Source organism: Lupinus angustifolius, chromosome LG05, assembly GCF_001865875.1.
Source record: "Lupinus angustifolius cultivar Tanjil chromosome LG05, LupAngTanjil_v1.0, whole genome shotgun sequence".
Classification (NCBI taxonomy): domain Eukaryota; kingdom Viridiplantae; phylum Streptophyta; class Magnoliopsida; order Fabales; family Fabaceae; genus Lupinus; species Lupinus angustifolius.
This window is the reverse complement of record NC_032013.1, coordinates 21,317,080-21,333,895: the sequence shown is the minus strand read 5'-3', so window position 1 is coordinate 21,333,895 and position 16,816 is coordinate 21,317,080. Positions and strand designations below refer to the sequence as shown.

Genomic DNA, 16,816 nt, shown 5'->3' with positions numbered 1-16,816 from the left:
CTTCAATAGGTGAACCTTCAAAACTTAATTCATCTAAATTTTGCATAGTTATAGATGAATCATGTGATGAATCACAAAGGGAGCAAATGGCTATTGTTTTGAGGTTTGTAGATAAAAATGGTTACATACAAGAACGATTTTTTGATATTTTGCATGGCAAGGACCCTACATCTATCACTCTTAAAAAAGCAATATGTGGTGTTCTTTCTCAACATAATCTTGATGTTTCAAACATTCGTGGCCAAGGGTATGATGGTGCAAGTAATATGATAGGGGAATGGAATGGATTACAAGCATGAGTTAGAACATTTGCTAGAGATTGACGAACTTATAACTGGTAAATGAGAAAATCAGATTGGCACTTTGAAACAATCAGATTGGCACTTTGAAACGGGTTGGAGATACTCGTTGGAGCTCACATTTTTCTTCAATTTGTAGCTTGATAAATATGTATAATGCAACTTGTGTGGTCCTTCTCAAAATTATAGATAATGGATCAAGTTCTCTTAAACGTGTAGATGCAGATGTTGCTTATAATACTATGACATCATTTGAGTTCATATTGATTTTACACATGATGAAAGAGATTATGGGGATCACAGATTGCCTTTGTCAAGCTTTGCAGCTAAAGTCCCAAGATATAGTTAATGCCATGCAACTAGTTCGTACTACAAAAGAACTTATTCAAAAGTTGAGAGATAGTGGTTGGCAAAGTTTATTGAAAACTGTTACATTATTTTGTGAGCAACATGACATTTATATTCCTGATTTTAATAACGCTTATATAGCACGTGAAGGGCGTGCTCGTCATCAAAAGGATCACATCACATTTGAGCATCATTATAGGGTGAACATATTTCTAACTACAATTGACAAGCAATTACAAGAGTTGAATCGCAGGTTCAGTGAGCAAACAATGGAGCTTTTAACTCTGAGCACTAGTTTGGATCCTAAGGATGTTTATAAAACATTTAATATTGATAATATATGTATTCGTGTGCAAAATTTTTATCCTATGGATTTCAATGACCAGGAAAAGATTAACTTAAGATATCAACTTCAACATTTTAGTCTTGATGCTGTTAGTCATTCAGATTTGAAGAACATCTCAACCATCTCTGAATTAAGTGCAGCTTTGACAAAAACAGGGAAGGTGAATGCATATTACTTACTTGATCGAGTTATCCGTCTTATCTTAACTCTTCCGGTTTCTACAGCTACTACAGAAAGATCATTTTCAGCAATGAAGATAATCAAAACAAGATTACGTAGTAAGATGGAAGATGAATTTCTTGCAGACAACATGGTGATTTACATTGAAAAGGAAATAGCTGAAACATTTACCTCTGATTCAATCATTGATGAGTTTAAGTCTTTAAAAGAACGAAGAGCGGCACTTTAAATTAATGTACATTTTTCTTTAACATTATTAGTTGTTAATTAATGTTATTGATAATTATTATGTTATTTATTGAAACTTCAAAATAATTATATATGTTTTTTATATTTTATTATTACTGAATTAATTTTAATCGTAAATTATAATTAAATATTGTTGCCCCTCTAGATTTTATTAGTTGTTAATTTTATTGTTATAATTAAAGTCTATCTACTAAAGAAATTTTTCATACATTTACTACTATGTATCCAACTTGACATCAATCACGTTGTACTTGTCAAATTTTAGTTCTCGCTTGCTCTGATTTGCCAATTAGTTATCCCTGCCTTCTATATATTTTTTTATGTTTATGATATACATTTATTCTAAGAAATTATTACATCGTATAAATTTTAGATAAATTTAATAAAAAATAGTTGTATTTAATCTACATTAAAAACTACATAAAAAAATGCAGAAATAGTATATGAAAAAAATGAGAAATAAATAAGAGTAAAATTTAGAAATAAAATGTAAATGTATCCCTCCTCTTAATCATCAATGTTATAGACATCTAATGGCTTGGAACTACTAACTAATGGATACTTCCTCTCGGAGTAAGTGGATCTCTCACTAGAAAAAATTTGTCATCTACCTATGAACATTTATAGTGACAACTAATAATACTGTTGGTATAGATATAATATACTAACGAATGTAAAAAAATATAGGTATAAATATAATGTATTTACAGATGTCTAGATTTGTAATTATATATATTAGTGACATAATATATTTCACACGTATACCTTATACCTATAGAAAAAGTTGTCTATCACTATATCCTTTAACAATAACCTACTACATATGCTTACTTTGGTAGGTGTATATATATATTTATTTTAACCCATGGGAAAAACAATTTATCAGACCCCAAATTAAACATTTACCCTTCTATAAATCAACTTCCATTCTCCCAGCCCCCATCACGCTGTTTCTTCTTCTTCTTCCTTCACGCCGTTTCTTCTTCCTTCACGCCGTTTCTTCTTCTTCTTCTTCCTTCACCCTAACACACTCTCTAGTCAAATTTCGCCATGAACTGCTCCAGTTACATTTATCTCCCTCTTCTACCACTCCTTCAGATTCAATACGCTACCCGTTTTTATTTAAATTTTTATAATTTATTATTTATTTATTCATTTAATTTTTTTCTAATCTCGATTTTTTGTTGTGGTTCTACGTGTTTGTGCAGTTTTCGATGGTATCGAAGAAATCTGGTCTTCTATTCGAGAAGCTTTTGATTGAGAGACACATCGGTATATTTTTTATCTCTTCATTTTGATATTCAAATTTGCTCAAAGAATATGAAAAGACATATTAGAGTATAGGGTGCAAATGAGGAGGAAAATTGTGTATGAACCATTGGATTAAGAAAGAAAGAAAGAACCCTTTTGAGTATATGACTTTGTAATTGTATTAAAATTACTCATAATTTAACATGTTTGAAGTGGGTTCTGGTCTAAATATGTATTTTCTTCTTCTTGGCAATGTATGTCGTGGTCATTCCTAATTATCTTAGGTAATGTTGTTTTATAATATTGTAAATACATATTACTAATCTGATTTTGATACTTTGCTCAATTTTGTTGTTTAATTGAGTAGGATTACGGGAAATGTCCAATTAGTGGAGAACCGTTTGGATGACATTGTACCAAACAAAACAAGCAAGGTATAGTGGCACTGTTATTAGTTGTTGGAGTGGTTCTTTGCTTATCAAGGTTAACATGCAATATGCTAACTAAATCAAGATTGTTTACCATGCAAATTGTGAAGCCTAGGCCTCTGCAGGTAGCTAACATCCTTGGCATGCTTGGTATGTTCCAGAATGTATGTGATTTAGATCCTGAAGCATATTTTACAATTTTTGGTCAATGCATACTTTGCTTGGAATTGTTTCTGCAAAACCTTTCTAAAATTATTTGTTTATTTGTCTTGTTTCATAAATATATGAGAAGTTATTTAAACTTGGTTACCTGTTTGTGGTTAGAACTTAGATGAAGCACACACTATATTTGTGACCTTTCTTTAGGAAACTCTTAGCTGAGAAGTTATATATTTATTTTCATCGAGTACCTAGATCTAACATTTGTTATAAAATTGCAATTCAGCCTAGTGATTTTTTAATTCTCTGTAATACGTAACTATGGAGAAAGAGAATAAACACATATGCCAATTAAGTATTGCATAATATCAGTATTCTAAAAATATATATTATGGGTGATTCTGCTTTATCATCATGAGTTGATGACAAGGCTGATATGTTGTTAGGGTAAATGTTACTAAAATTCACAAGTGCATATAGACTTTTGTAGGGTGTATATGGAAATCTCCATAAATTTAATGTTTTTGTTTTAATTAAAGCCATGTTAGTATTTGAGTTAAGCAATTTATCACAGTCCACAATTTGTATTTGGTTATGGCGAAAGANTTTTTACTTATTTTATTCTATTATTTTTAGTCATTTCCATTGATTCTTCATGTATGCAGGATTTATCAAGTTGCAAATGTGAAACATGAATGAAATTGTGTCAAAACTTTCCACGATTAATCCGGAACAGGTTCTATCGTGATTGTATAATTTATCAAAACATGAAGTTAGCCAAGGACAAAATACATGTAAAATTTGGTCCAGATTCCAAATATATAGCCGTGGTAATTTGAGTTAAGGACAAAATAGATTACAATTAAAGTAATTTACTAACTACCTCAACTTTTTTTTTTCTCCAAATTCAAATTGTGATGAAGATAATGAATATGGTATAACATTTTTTTTTACTAATAGAGTTTTTTCATTGGGTTATTTTATTCATTCATTGATGTTTTTTTATTCTTTGCAGGTGGAGGTTAGCAAATAATTTCTCTTTTAAGTAACAGACTAGGAAATAAATTTGATCCAAATTGTGTAATTTTTAGGATTATAAGATTTTTTATGTCTTACTATATGTAGTTATGTTATTTTTAGATGAACATATTTAATTTATGTACTTCATCATATTGTATAACTTTTTTAATTTTAAATATAATGATGTGTTCAGATATTTATTTTTCCTTTATAAATTCATATTATAATCAATCACTAAAACATGTTTAAATTGAATTGTAGGTATATGTATGATTGTTTTAATATCACCAATGCTAATACCAGTGGAATAAAATCATATTAATATATAGTGATAGACAAACACTAGTTATACCAAAAGAAATATTATTATTTTCACATTTTTATATAGTGAATTTTACGTATACATTTTTTTCTGCTTAAAATCAATTTTCCAATAATTTATTTTGTTCGACTTGTATATAAGAACCTCTTATATTTTAAATTGAAAAATGTTATGGATTTATATAGATTATAATACTCATTTTCTAGTTAGTTATGTAGGAATGGAATGGGAAATGTATTTCATTTCAAAACACTTCATTCATTTCATATCTTTTATTGTTTAAATTAATACACACAGGTTTACGAAACTATTAAGATATGTTATATTTTGACTAAAATACACTTATTTATTTTCTAAGATAGAATTAAAGGTAGAATTAATTAATAAAAAAACTTATATGCTTGATTATTTAGGAGGATACAATTAGAGGGGACCGGTCCTTTAAACAGTAAAGCAACAATAGCTCCTGTCGATATATTCTAAAATTTCGATATTAGAGTACTAATTGACAAATCCGTAATTTAGTTTATATGAATGCTGTTTGGACTGGATTGATCCAACGGTAGATTGGAAAGGGGACGGCTTCATACGTCCGGTTAGTCAATCTGCTTTAAATTGGGTGGTTGGATCGACTCTTTTGCTCACATTAAAAAGTTAAATAATGAACAAATTCTTTAAAATTAACCATAAAATCCTATCACGTCTCAATCGCCATTAACTTAGAATACACATATATTTTTCTTGATTATATAATATATACAACGTCGCCCAAACGGTTTAACCACTTAAACCAATTAGAACTTATTTTTTGGTTTGATGTCCGGATCGGATAACATTGATCTCTATCTTTAGTATCCTGCCTAAAATACATTTAATTATTTTTTTAAGTGTATTAACTAGTTGGTATGTGCATTAATTAAATTATGCTATGAAAAATGCTCCATTCTTATTGGAGGAAGATACAATTGTGAATAAAAATTCACTAAGCCTTAAAAATATAAAACAAGAAAAGTTTTGAAAAGAAAAAAAACTAAAACTAAAAAAATGAAATGAAGGGAGTATAAACTATAAAACAATAAAATATTTGTGATGAGGAGTAATAAAAAGCATTTTTCAAATAAACTTCATTCTTCTAACCAGCCAAACAATATTTTTCTCCCCATGAAACATTTTTTCAATACCTTAGTCATGTGAGACAATTTATTTAAAAGGTTATTTTACCGGGAATGAAGTTTAGTTATAATATGATTCATGGAATCATGGATGACATTTAGCAGTATTTCTTGATACCCAATTTTGTTTTTAATAATTTGCTTCATTTCACATCATAGGCTATTGAGAGTGTGGAGGCATTGTCTCTGAGCAGAAAGGACATTACCTTGATCTGCAAGGATCAACAAAGTGATGTTGATTTCTACAAAATAAAAGCTCTTTGCTTGCAATGCTTTGACAAAAGTTTAGACGAATTCCCCACTAGCTTCCTTCAAAAATTTACCAATCTTGAAGAGCTTACACTGTTCTTCTGTTTCTTCCAAAGTATCCCTCACATTGAACATGAAGTGATAAGCAAAAAGTTGAAAACTCTAAAGCTTTATTCATTATGGTATCTTGAGAATATATGTCCAGAAAATTCACAGATGGAACAAATTCTACAAAATCTCCAAAATGTGGAAGTGCTTGATTGCTCGGCTTTACTAACTTTAGCTCCATCACATGTACGATTTCAGAATTTAAATACATTGTTGGTTACAAGATGTCATGCATTGGTAAATATTATATCGTCCAGAATAGCTAGAACTTTGCCTACACTTCAAAAGTTGCTAATAATCAATTGCAATATGATTGAGGAAATTGTGGTCAGTGAGGACGATGATGCAAGTGAGATTGCTTTCATGAAACTAGAGTTTTTGAAATTGGATTCTTTACCATGGCTCACTGGTTTTTGTAATGGAAATCTCTTGTTCAAGTTTCCATTATTAATAAGACTGTTTGTGATAGAATGCCCCATGATGGAGACTTTCTCTCAAGGAATCTTAAGTGCAACATTGCTTAGACGAGTACATGCATCAGTGGAAGGAGATGAATGGCACTGGGATGGTGACCTTAATACTACAGTAACAAAAAAATTCAGCAAATCGGTAATGCAAACCTATTCTACCCAATTTTTTAGTTCCAACTTTTGTTTTTCTGAGTTACTTTCTCACAATTAATGCTTTGATATTTTGTGTATCCAGAATTCTAAGGAAGTTTGAGTTATTTGTCAGAAAGAGTTTGCTGTGAAAACATAAATGCTCTTAATGCTTTTTGCTAGATGGCTGATTCCATCATTCCAAGGATGTTTGAGTTATTTTTTAGAAAGACTCTACCATGCAATTCAATATGAGACCCTTGAAATATATATATAGGTAATGAATTCGTCAAACAACCTTCATGATCTCCAATTATTATTCATATTTATTTGCCTTACATTCTTACCCCCTTCAATGCTATGTTTTTGAAGAATATCTATAATACCATATAAAATTTGAGCATGTCAATAAAAATTAAAAGATGAAGGAAGCTGTTATTCCCTAGCTTATATATTTAGATTTGGCATTAATTTTGTACTTCGATTCTTATATTTAGATTTGGTACCTTTTCTATTGCTATAATAGGCATGACTGGTTTGACTATTGTTTGTTTTATCATTATCTGTCAATCAAATAGTATATGGCATTTGATTAAACTCATTGTACATTTGTACTTTATCTTATATTCTTGAGCAATTAGAAATATATCAGTTACAAAAAGGCATGTTATTTTACAGGACCTAACCTATTATATTCACAATTCATTTCTTTGTAGTCCCAAGTCTGCAATAAGGGATTGGGGAGGAAGTTTAAAGTGCTTTCTCTACCTTACACACTTGGTAGCAATCAATGAGCCAGGAACATGTACTGCTGCCCCTTTATGTATGTTTCTGCCATAATTGTCCCACTTTAGGTCCTTTGGTGTATGACCTATTAAGCTTTTTTTTCCAGTTTGCTCCTTGATTTGCCCTTGTTATTTTAATAGGCACCTTGTAATGTTTGTTTTGGTTTATATAAATTTGTCAAGTCCAAATGTATGGTTGTATCAGTGGAATACAGAAAAAGTATTTATCATTTATCAGTAAAGGTGTGATGCCAATTTATTTCCAATACCATTTCTTAGCATGCATGTTCTCATTTTACAAAATTTCGTCATAAATATCATGCTAACTAATGTCAAATTTGCTAGTTTTTAGTGCTGGATATTCTCAGATATTGTATACAAGATCATAAAGTTACCTACCTGCTTTTACATTGTAGAGGACTGAAGTACACATGTTTTTTAGGCAACTGAGAAACTTGTTCCAGGGGAATGAAAATTGAAATTCAATACATGATGGATTCAGCAATACAATGCCGATTTTAGTTTCCTCTCCATATTAATTGTCCAAGCAAAAAGCTAACAACCTTGCATCCAACAATAGTTTCTGTAATTTCCCTTAGATATTTGAACACAGAAGAACAAAAGAAAGATGTAGCAAATGGCGTTGTGTTTTGGATTAAATTATTGTTGTCATAAAGATGCAATTTCTTTACAAACTTAATCCTTTTGTGGTTTTCAATATTCATTTCCATAAAATAAGATAGTCTAATGGAGAGAACACTACATCGAAATCCATACAAGTAAGGTAGAAAAACAAAAGACCCATTTAGATTTCCCAATTATTGCAGGAAGGAAAGCACACATTCATTCTAAATTGAACCAAAGCATACCAAACAATAAGCAAACAATATGGAGAAAATCTTACCAAAAGTGTAACTTTTCCAAGGCTACTGAGCTTAGAGAAATGACAGAGATTGTGCCTTTAGAACCAATTTGTAGACATACATTATGAGCAAGGGCATATATCTACAGCCTCCATGCCACCTTGGCCATCACCAGTGGCAGCAGAAACTCTGATTATGCAACAATACCCTTTCATAGACAAAGTGATTATTAGAGTCTATAGTTGGAAGAAGAATGCAGTTTCATTCTCATTATTACTTTTCTGTAACATATGGATACTTCATATTTTTTTCTTCTTTTTTTTACCTATTTTATTGGATTGGTTAATCATTTCACTTGGGTTATGGGGGTGGACTAATCTAATTAAATGTAGCCAATCATTATGATTTGAAGTATCTTCACTTTTGCTTTACAAATTTGGGACTAGTATACATTGCATACAATTTTTAGATTGATCCTAGAGAAGAGCCTCTAGGCTTCTATAGTTCAATGTTGTCCCATTTTGGTGCTATTTGCCATTTTGATATCACTCATGTGGTAAGAGATTGTTGGAATTGGAATATAGATTTCGTGTTCTGTTCATATCTTTGGTAAACTATGAAGTATGTAGAGAGGGGATGAATTATTCGTTGAAACACAAGAGCTAACCATAGTTGTTGTTGTTGCTGCCATGATGGGGCTATAAACTAAATACACTTCCCTATCAAAAGTACCTTACTCCCATGTATTATGTAGCAAAGTAATAAGCACTAGTGATGACCATTGATGAGTAAAAAACAAAAAAAAAATGACGTTAAAACAAGAAGAAAAGTTTAAAACCAAATTAATAAATTAAATTAAATGGATAGACCAAAATAATAGTATTGTCTATTAATTGTTAGTTAATTAATTCAATCAACAAAATGGATGTAATAAGATTGAGTCACACATATATCATCAACATTTAAACTTAAAAGAAAGTGAAAACAATTAAATTTTTAATTGTTTTTTACTAGCTAGGGTATCTTCTCACATTTTTTAATAAAAAAATAATTACTTTTAGAGTGTATATGCCTCCCAATCAACGTAGCTTACATGAATAGAATATTTGACTTTTTGGTAATTTTATAATTTAGCGAATCTTATATTATTAAACTAACCAATTGTTGTTAAATATGTAAATGATTCTTTTATACTACTAATAATATCCTTTATTATTTGGATAAAAAACTAATCATTTAGCAATTCATGTCTGTCTCCAATAATAATCGCCCATGAATCGAATCTGAAAATGATTTGAACAAAGGAGAAGTGGAAATACTTTAAATTGTTCATATAATCACCTGTTCATGCTCTTGTTCCCTCCAACACCAAAAATGCTTTCACGATCTCTCTCTTCCCACAAAACCACACACCCTTCAATCTTCCTCTCACTAACCCACTCATTCTCATCATCACCACCATCGCCACCGTCACCGTCACCGCCGCAGCATCCAGAAGACTCCGCCATTCTCCAAAGGCTCCACCACAAAGACTGGCTAACCCCTAAAGAAGTCACCACCCTCCTCAACTCCCTCACCCACCACTCCTCCGCCCTCACCCTCCTCCACCTCTACTCCTCCCGCAAGGACTTCAACCTCACCGAGCCCTTCTGCGTCTCCCTTATCACGCGCCTCGCACGCGCCAAGCTCCTCCACCCCATTCAATCCCTTCTCCAAACTCTCGCTCACGAGAAGAAACTCCGACGCTTCTCCGAAGACTTCTTCTACAGCGTCATTAAGCTCTATGCACATTCCCTGAACCGAATTGATAAGGCTGTGGATACCCTTTACGCTATGCCCAGTTTCCGTTGCGTGCCGAGCACGAAAACGTTTAATTTCGTGCTCAATTTGCTTGTTTCGGCGAGGGTTTATGAGGTGGCGCACGAGGTTTATGCGTCGGCCGGGAGGTTGGGGGTTGAGGTGGATGCGTGTTGTTTGAATATTTTGATTAAAGGGTTGTGCGAGAGTGGGAAATTGGAAGCTGCGTATAAGGTGTTCGATGAATTTCCCAAGAGTGGGTTGGAGAGAAATGTGAGGACTTTCGCGACACTGATGGATGGTTTGTGCGAGAAAGGAAGGGTGGAGGAGGCAATTGGGCTTTTGGAGGTGATGGATAGGAGCGGGGTTAGTGGCGATACGATTGTGTACAACGTGGTTATTAAGGGGTTGAGGAAGAAGGGGATGGTTGAGGAGGGGAAGCAGATGTTGGAGAGGATGATGAGGAAAGGGTGTTATCCGAACGGGAGTTCTTATCAAGAGGTTTTGTATGGGTTGCTTGATGCTGAGAGGTTTTCTGAGGCTAAGGATTTGATGGAGAGGATGATTTTGAAGGAGAGGGTTAGTCCTAGTTTTGTGTCTTATAAGGTTATGATAAAGGGGTTGTGTAAGAGGAATTTGGTTGAGGATGTTGATTGGGCTGTAAGGCAGATGGTGCTGCAGGGTTTTGCTCCGAGGATGGGGATGTGGAAGCAGATTGTTAAGTGTATGGTTTCCCAGGAAATAACTTCCAATCGTGTTTCTGTTGAAGATATTTTGGAGGATCTATGTTGCATGGATGCGGATACAGTACCAATTTCTCTGCCTTGCAATTGATACAGTAAGGCAACAAGTCGTACTGAGCTAAACTGAGGCATACTCGAGCCACATACCCATGTTTTTTAGTAAATAAATTTTTGTGTATGGAAGCATACCTGTAACTGATAATTATTTTTTGGTGTACCCGTGCTTCAGTTTGGAGGATTAACATGATGATGATACAATCTTCTGAGCATAAATCATGTGCTCCGGTTTGGGAATATGGGACTTTACTCTTGTTGGGTCTCCAGAGAAAGTGTAGTCTAACAGCTATGCATGGAACAAGTTCAATTTTTTTTGTTTAGTCTACTATGGTGATTCTTCCTTTCCTCAAATTCAGGATTGAGAAAATGGGTGCCAGCTGAAGACTTCATGCAAAAGCAGGTGGGAGTCTTCAATCAAATTGTATTAACTTTAAGTTGTCCTTTGATTTTAGATGAGTTTTTAGAGATGAAGTAATTTGATTTGTTGTAAGAGAAATTGTTGAATTACTTTTGATAATTGATATAGAAAAGAATATGGTCATCATGAATCTTGAATAGTTGAATGGAAGGTTTTAAATTGCAATTACCTAAAGTGTGAATAACTGCTGGAAAATTGCCAAATTCAGCAGCAATTTTGGTCATGTAAACCACCAAAACCATGTTGCACTAAACCATAATGTCATCTAAATTGTGATTGCAATCCACATTTTATAACCCTGACGTTTATATTATATTGCAGTTGTTATTACGTTAATTGCCAGAAAATGTGATTAACATAGTCATATGATTGCAGTTAAGTAAACCCATTATATGATATTAGTGTTACATATTACAATTTAAAAACAATGTGTCCTGCATATAATCCCAAGCACATAGCAAGATTTATGGAAGGTAGACTGTTGAATTTGATTAAGATCAGCTCCCTATGCTATATATAAGAGGGCAAAATTATTTGTAAATCTCTTCCTTTTTTCTTGTTTGTACAAAGTTCTTTACATGCTTGCAAACTTCTATAACGTATAAAACAACTTCCCCAACACTTGAAACTTGAACATGTTTATGTAACAACACCTATTCTAACAATTATACAATTTCAATAAATTATCAGCAGTTATTTCTAACAATTATTTATTTATTTATTTATTTTAGTCGTTTATAATTATTAATAAGTGTTTAATTGGATATAGTTTTTGGTATTATTAACTGTATCTCCACACTTTTAGGTAAGAAAATCTCTTTTGGGATGTGTGACTATCCCTCTCAACAAATATCGCTCACATAAATCGAATCCTTAATCTTTTGATCATCCTAAAGATCTAACGGTATCTTAGACCACTAGACCAACAACCTGTTGATTTTAGTGTGGTATAGTTAATGTAATTTAAAAGCCAATATTCATTTAATGCTCATGTTGGTGAAATTAGTGACATCCTCAAACCCTAACTAGAATGGTTCCTCTCATGAGACATAATAAAAATAATTTGGGCTCTAAAATAATCGAAAAAATCTTCGCCCTTAGGTTTCTTTTAATACCATATGTAAGAATTTGGGCTCAATACTAGATTCTCCACACGGGAGAGGATTGTAGCCCAATCCTAACGGCTTAAACCATCTCACTCAAGTGTCTCTTCTTTTTTGGTAAGGGGAATAATACTTTCAGCTTGCCTGGTGCCACTAGATATATAATAAGTGTAGCTCTCAATAATCAAATCAAGATGATTTAGACCAACTCCTTGATCTTCTACTTCTTCATTCTCTCTAACATTAATTATTGCTACCAAAATGCTTCGATTCTTCAACTTCACCAAACTATGTCTTCTTCATTCCAAAGCCTCAACCTTTCCTCCTTTCATCTCAATTTCCAATAACATTGGAGTTAGATCGCAAATGGGTTCTTATTCTACTTCATCATCTTCTAAGCTTTTGTTTCGACAGCTTTTTGACAAGGAATCATCAACATACACTTACCTTCTTGCTGATTCTTCACACCCAGATAAGCCTGCACTTGTTAGTTTCCCACTTTTTATCTGCTATTCAATTATGATCAGATAGGTTCTCTGGAACGTGCAATTAGTACATAAAGTTAGTTTATTTTAAATGAGTAAATCAAAAATGTAATTTTGACGTCCTGTGTTTTATATTATTCGGAACTTCTTACGTGGGTCGGAAACATTTAAGGGAATTAAGCGTTTTTTCGAGAAGTGTTTTTGAAATAAGCTATAATGAACTTGTTTTCAGAAGTTTGTCACACAAGCTTATTGACATAAGTAATATATAAACTTATCCCCCTTAGTTGATTGGATAATGAGTTTTTCCTCTGTTTTGGTGATTAATAGGAAAAAAAACTAAATGAAAATTTCAGTTGATTGAATTATCATATAAGTAGATATTCTGAAATTTAGAATTTGTACAGAAAATGTTTTTTTTTAATAAAATAGAAATATGATTTTGAAGTGTGGTTTGATATCTCTGGGATTTTTCTTGTAAGTGGGAAGCATTTTATGGATTGGATAATGGGTATCTTCTGTTTTGGTGATTAATGGAATTTTTCATTTACAACTATTTCAGTTGATTGACCCAGTAGATAAGACATTAGATAGGGACTTAACCATCATTCAAGAGCTAGGATTGAAGCTTGTATATGCCATGAACACACATGTACATGCAGACCATGTCACTGGAACTGGCCTCATTAAGGTGTGTAGCTGCTGAACTATTCTTCGCTTTTATCCTTATAGCTATTATGGTTCATTCAATTTGACAAATATTTTTCAATTTTGTATAGAGCGAAGTTCCGGATGTAAAATCTGTTATTTCGAAAGCCAGTGGTGCAAAGGCAGATATTTATGTGGAGCAAGGCCATAAAGTCTGGTTTGGTGATCTTTTCCTAGAGGTAAATGCTAGTTTGATGTTGCTGCATAATCTTTTCCTATAGTTGTTTTCTAATGATGGGAAATTATCAAAGATAACATACCTTACATTTAAGATATGAATTGTTTTGTATGTGCTGCTTAGACTATCTATTTCTTTGTAGTCTTCTATAATTTGAACATTGGGTCTAAAAAACTCTAATATTAGGAAGAAAGTGGTAAAATTTAATTAGATGGAACTTATAGCGTTGCAACATCATTTAAGCTATGACTACCAGTACATGGATAAATCATTATACGCCTCCCGTTGCAGCTTAATCTTAAACTAAATTCTGATAGTGTTGAAAGCTGGCCATTTATAGCTGCAAACTTGTACAGAGATATGAAAGAGGCCAATGAAGAATCACTCCACTTTATTTTTTATCATATATCAAATGCATCCTCTTTTACTAGTTCTGATTCCTCATAGTTATGATTCTTCATATACTTTGGATATCAAAAAGAAGATCTTGATAGAGAACCAGAGATCGATCTTAGTGTGAGGGTGTGGGTGGCTTATGTAATGACTTATTAGACCATCTGTTATGAATTCTGTAATATATATTACTGCCTTTGGTGCTTTAGGTTCGTGCTACTCCTGGTCATACCTTGGGTTGCATCACGTATGTTACCGGAGATGCGTCAGATCAACCTCAACCAAGGATGGCGTTCACGGGAGATGCTGTATTAATACGTGGATGTGGAAGAACAGACTTTCAGGTGTAGTCTCTATTCCCATTTTCTGTTAGTTACTTCTTCTCAAGGGCACTTAAAGTTATATATCGTAGTTGGCCTCAATTTTATCAAATGATATGGAGCCGGAGTTTTTGTCTTACTGGCTATTTTCTAATATCATCATGAAGCGATGAATTTTTTTGCGGAAGTATCTAATTCCCTTTAACTATTATGCAGGGTGGGAGTTCTGAGCAGCTTTACAAGTCAGTCCATTCACAGGCATGAACTTGATAGTGATCATGTATCATGTTAAACAGAAATAAGAAAGTAGACTAAGAACTAAAGGATAGGATAATTCTGATCTATTAAATTTAGATATAATCACTCAGTGATTTCTTTTTCGGAAACAGATTTTTACACTGCCCGACGATACATTAATCTATCCTGCTCATGACTACAAAGGATTCACTGTAAGGAGACCTTTAACCTTTTTGCTTGCCAACAATATTGAGAGATGCTCATACAAATTTCTGATTTCAGGTAAGCACTGTCGGAGAGGAGCGGCGATACAATCCACGACTAACAAAGGATGAGGTAATGATGCTATCGATAATTTATGATCTCAATCCGCTAGATTGAAACTTATGATGGCGGATCATAACTTCACAAGTAGAGAATTTTTAGAGACCTTAATTGGAGATCATACAATATACACATGATTGTGATTTAGAATGCTTATAACAGAATCCGGTTTGCACCACGCTGCTATGAACATGATCAGTAGGTAGCGTTTGGCACGAGGATAGAACAAAAGAGAGTATCCTGCTCTGTGATTAGAGAACTCGGAAACTCATTTATATCGGTCTGCCGGTTAGCCCTCATACCTGAAAATATTTGTCTTTTTTTTCAGGAAACTTTCAAGAGCATCATGGCAAGTAAGTGCTAGTTAAAATTTTAAAAACTTGGTGGAATTTACTTTTTGCATGCATGATCAAAAGGGTTATTTGGGGCATTCATATTTGTAAACTAACCTTTGATTTTTGCAACAGATCTTAACCTGCCATATCCAAAAATGATTGACATAGCTGTCCCAGCAAATCTGGTTTGTGGAATCCAATCCAAAGCAACCTGAGCCTTTCAACACTGATGTAATCTAACAGAGGATTAAACAAGGATTCTCTCCAGAAAAGGGGAGTTCTTGTTTTTTTTTTGTTTTTTTGTAACACTACTCCCCTATACCGGAGAGCATCCATACTTCATTCATTTGAATAAAAAGCATTAAAATGTAAACAAATGCAGTGATGATTGTGTGGGCCTCAATGTAATATATAAGCAAACTTCAGTAATTAAGTTGTGTTCTCTTCCATAATTGATTATTAATGTTAAAGAGACTTAAACTAAATGGTTAAGTAAACCTTTGTTCATTGAAAAAAAACTCAAATTTGACTAGTAAAGATTAAACTTGTGTAATTAGCTTACTTTTTCTATCCTTGCTTGGCAATTAAAATATGGTAAAAGCTAATGCAATTATCCCAATTATTTCATAACCTATATATTGGAAGGGGTCAATGTTAAAATGGAAGATATTCTTGAATCATACACTGGAGAATATCAGTTATGGGTAATGTAGCCTATTGTTGTGTAATGTAACTAGGTAATATAACATTGTTGGGAATGAGAATTTTCTCCATAAAACGAGAATTTTTTACGCCGTAAAATTTAACATCAAGATCAATTGGACTCAGATGATAATGCGACAAATGTGGAGCGTTCGAGGAACACAAAGTCTTTTACCTTATGCTATCTTCATAACAAACATTCTTGAACATTTCGGTGTGTCTACTAATGGTGAAACCAAGGTACCTCTAAATCTTCGTGAAAGCAAGATTGATGTAGAGGTTGTCCACAAAATGGGTTTCTCCATTGATCCTCGTGATCGTCGCACTTATAGGCATCGATCTGATAGACAACCTGCACATACTGATCAAACAGAACCTAACCCACCTACACCACAACCTTCTGAGTTTCATGCTCAATCTTCCTCATGTACTGATATGCCTACCAATCAGATGAAAATGGACGAGTTGGTTTCTCTTCGAGGCTACATCTCAAACCGGATGGATGCCTTTGATACTCAAAACCAACATATCCAGTTTGAACTTCATCGTCTCTCTTCTAAGCTGAGCAATATGGATGTTGATGAAGATAGTTCTGAGCCTGAGTCTTAGACTGCGTCTAGGTTTTTATGTTTGCATCG

At 33.1% G+C, this 16,816-nt stretch overlaps 3 protein-coding genes and 1 long non-coding RNA gene across 4 annotated transcripts; all 4 read left to right on the top strand.

The window, feature by feature from the left end:
* LOC109347067 lies at window positions 87-1,402 on the top strand. Its single transcript, XM_019586800.1, has 2 exons — window positions 87-261; window positions 489-1,402. The coding sequence occupies exons 1-2, from the start codon at window positions 87-89 to the stop codon at window positions 1,400-1,402; spliced, it is 1,089 nt and encodes a 362-aa protein (XP_019442345.1).
* LOC109348068 lies at window positions 2,319-4,221 on the top strand. The gene is made up of 4 exons (XR_002107697.1): window positions 2,319-2,485; window positions 2,631-2,694; window positions 3,041-3,265; window positions 3,926-4,221. It is a non-coding gene; the product is annotated as an uncharacterized LOC109348068 (long non-coding RNA).
* LOC109348066 (pentatricopeptide repeat-containing protein At3g14580, mitochondrial) lies at window positions 9,688-11,675 on the top strand. The gene has a single exon (XM_019588279.1). It carries the CDS (start codon window positions 9,726-9,728, stop codon window positions 11,007-11,009), a length of 1,284 nt encoding a protein of 427 aa, XP_019443824.1. The 5' UTR covers window positions 9,688-9,725; the 3' UTR covers window positions 11,010-11,675.
* Window positions 12,685-15,912, top strand: LOC109348067 (persulfide dioxygenase ETHE1 homolog, mitochondrial-like). Its single transcript, XM_019588280.1, has 9 exons — window positions 12,685-12,982; window positions 13,544-13,672; window positions 13,761-13,868; window positions 14,470-14,604; window positions 14,797-14,838; window positions 14,970-15,029; window positions 15,100-15,153; window positions 15,470-15,494; window positions 15,609-15,912. Exons 1-9 carry the CDS (start codon window positions 12,758-12,760, stop codon window positions 15,689-15,691), a joined length of 861 nt encoding a protein of 286 aa, XP_019443825.1. The 5' UTR covers window positions 12,685-12,757; the 3' UTR covers window positions 15,692-15,912.

Coding starts and splice junctions, on each gene's coding strand:
- LOC109347067 (XM_019586800.1), top strand. CDS start 87: ATGGCTATTGTTTTGAGGTTTGTAGATAAAAATGGTTACATACAAGAA. Junction 262..488: donor CCAAGGGTATGATGGTGCAA/GTAATATGATAG, acceptor TCAAAATTATAG/ATAATGGATCAAGTTCTCTT.
- LOC109348066 (XM_019588279.1), top strand. CDS start 9,726: ATGCTCTTGTTCCCTCCAACACCAAAAATGCTTTCACGATCTCTCTCT.
- LOC109348067 (XM_019588280.1), top strand. CDS start 12,758: ATGCTTCGATTCTTCAACTTCACCAAACTATGTCTTCTTCATTCCAAA. Junction 12,983..13,543: donor ACCCAGATAAGCCTGCACTT/GTTAGTTTCCCA, acceptor CAACTATTTCAG/TTGATTGACCCAGTAGATAA. Junction 15,030..15,099: donor ATGACTACAAAGGATTCACT/GTAAGGAGACCT, acceptor TTCTGATTTCAG/GTAAGCACTGTCGGAGAGGA.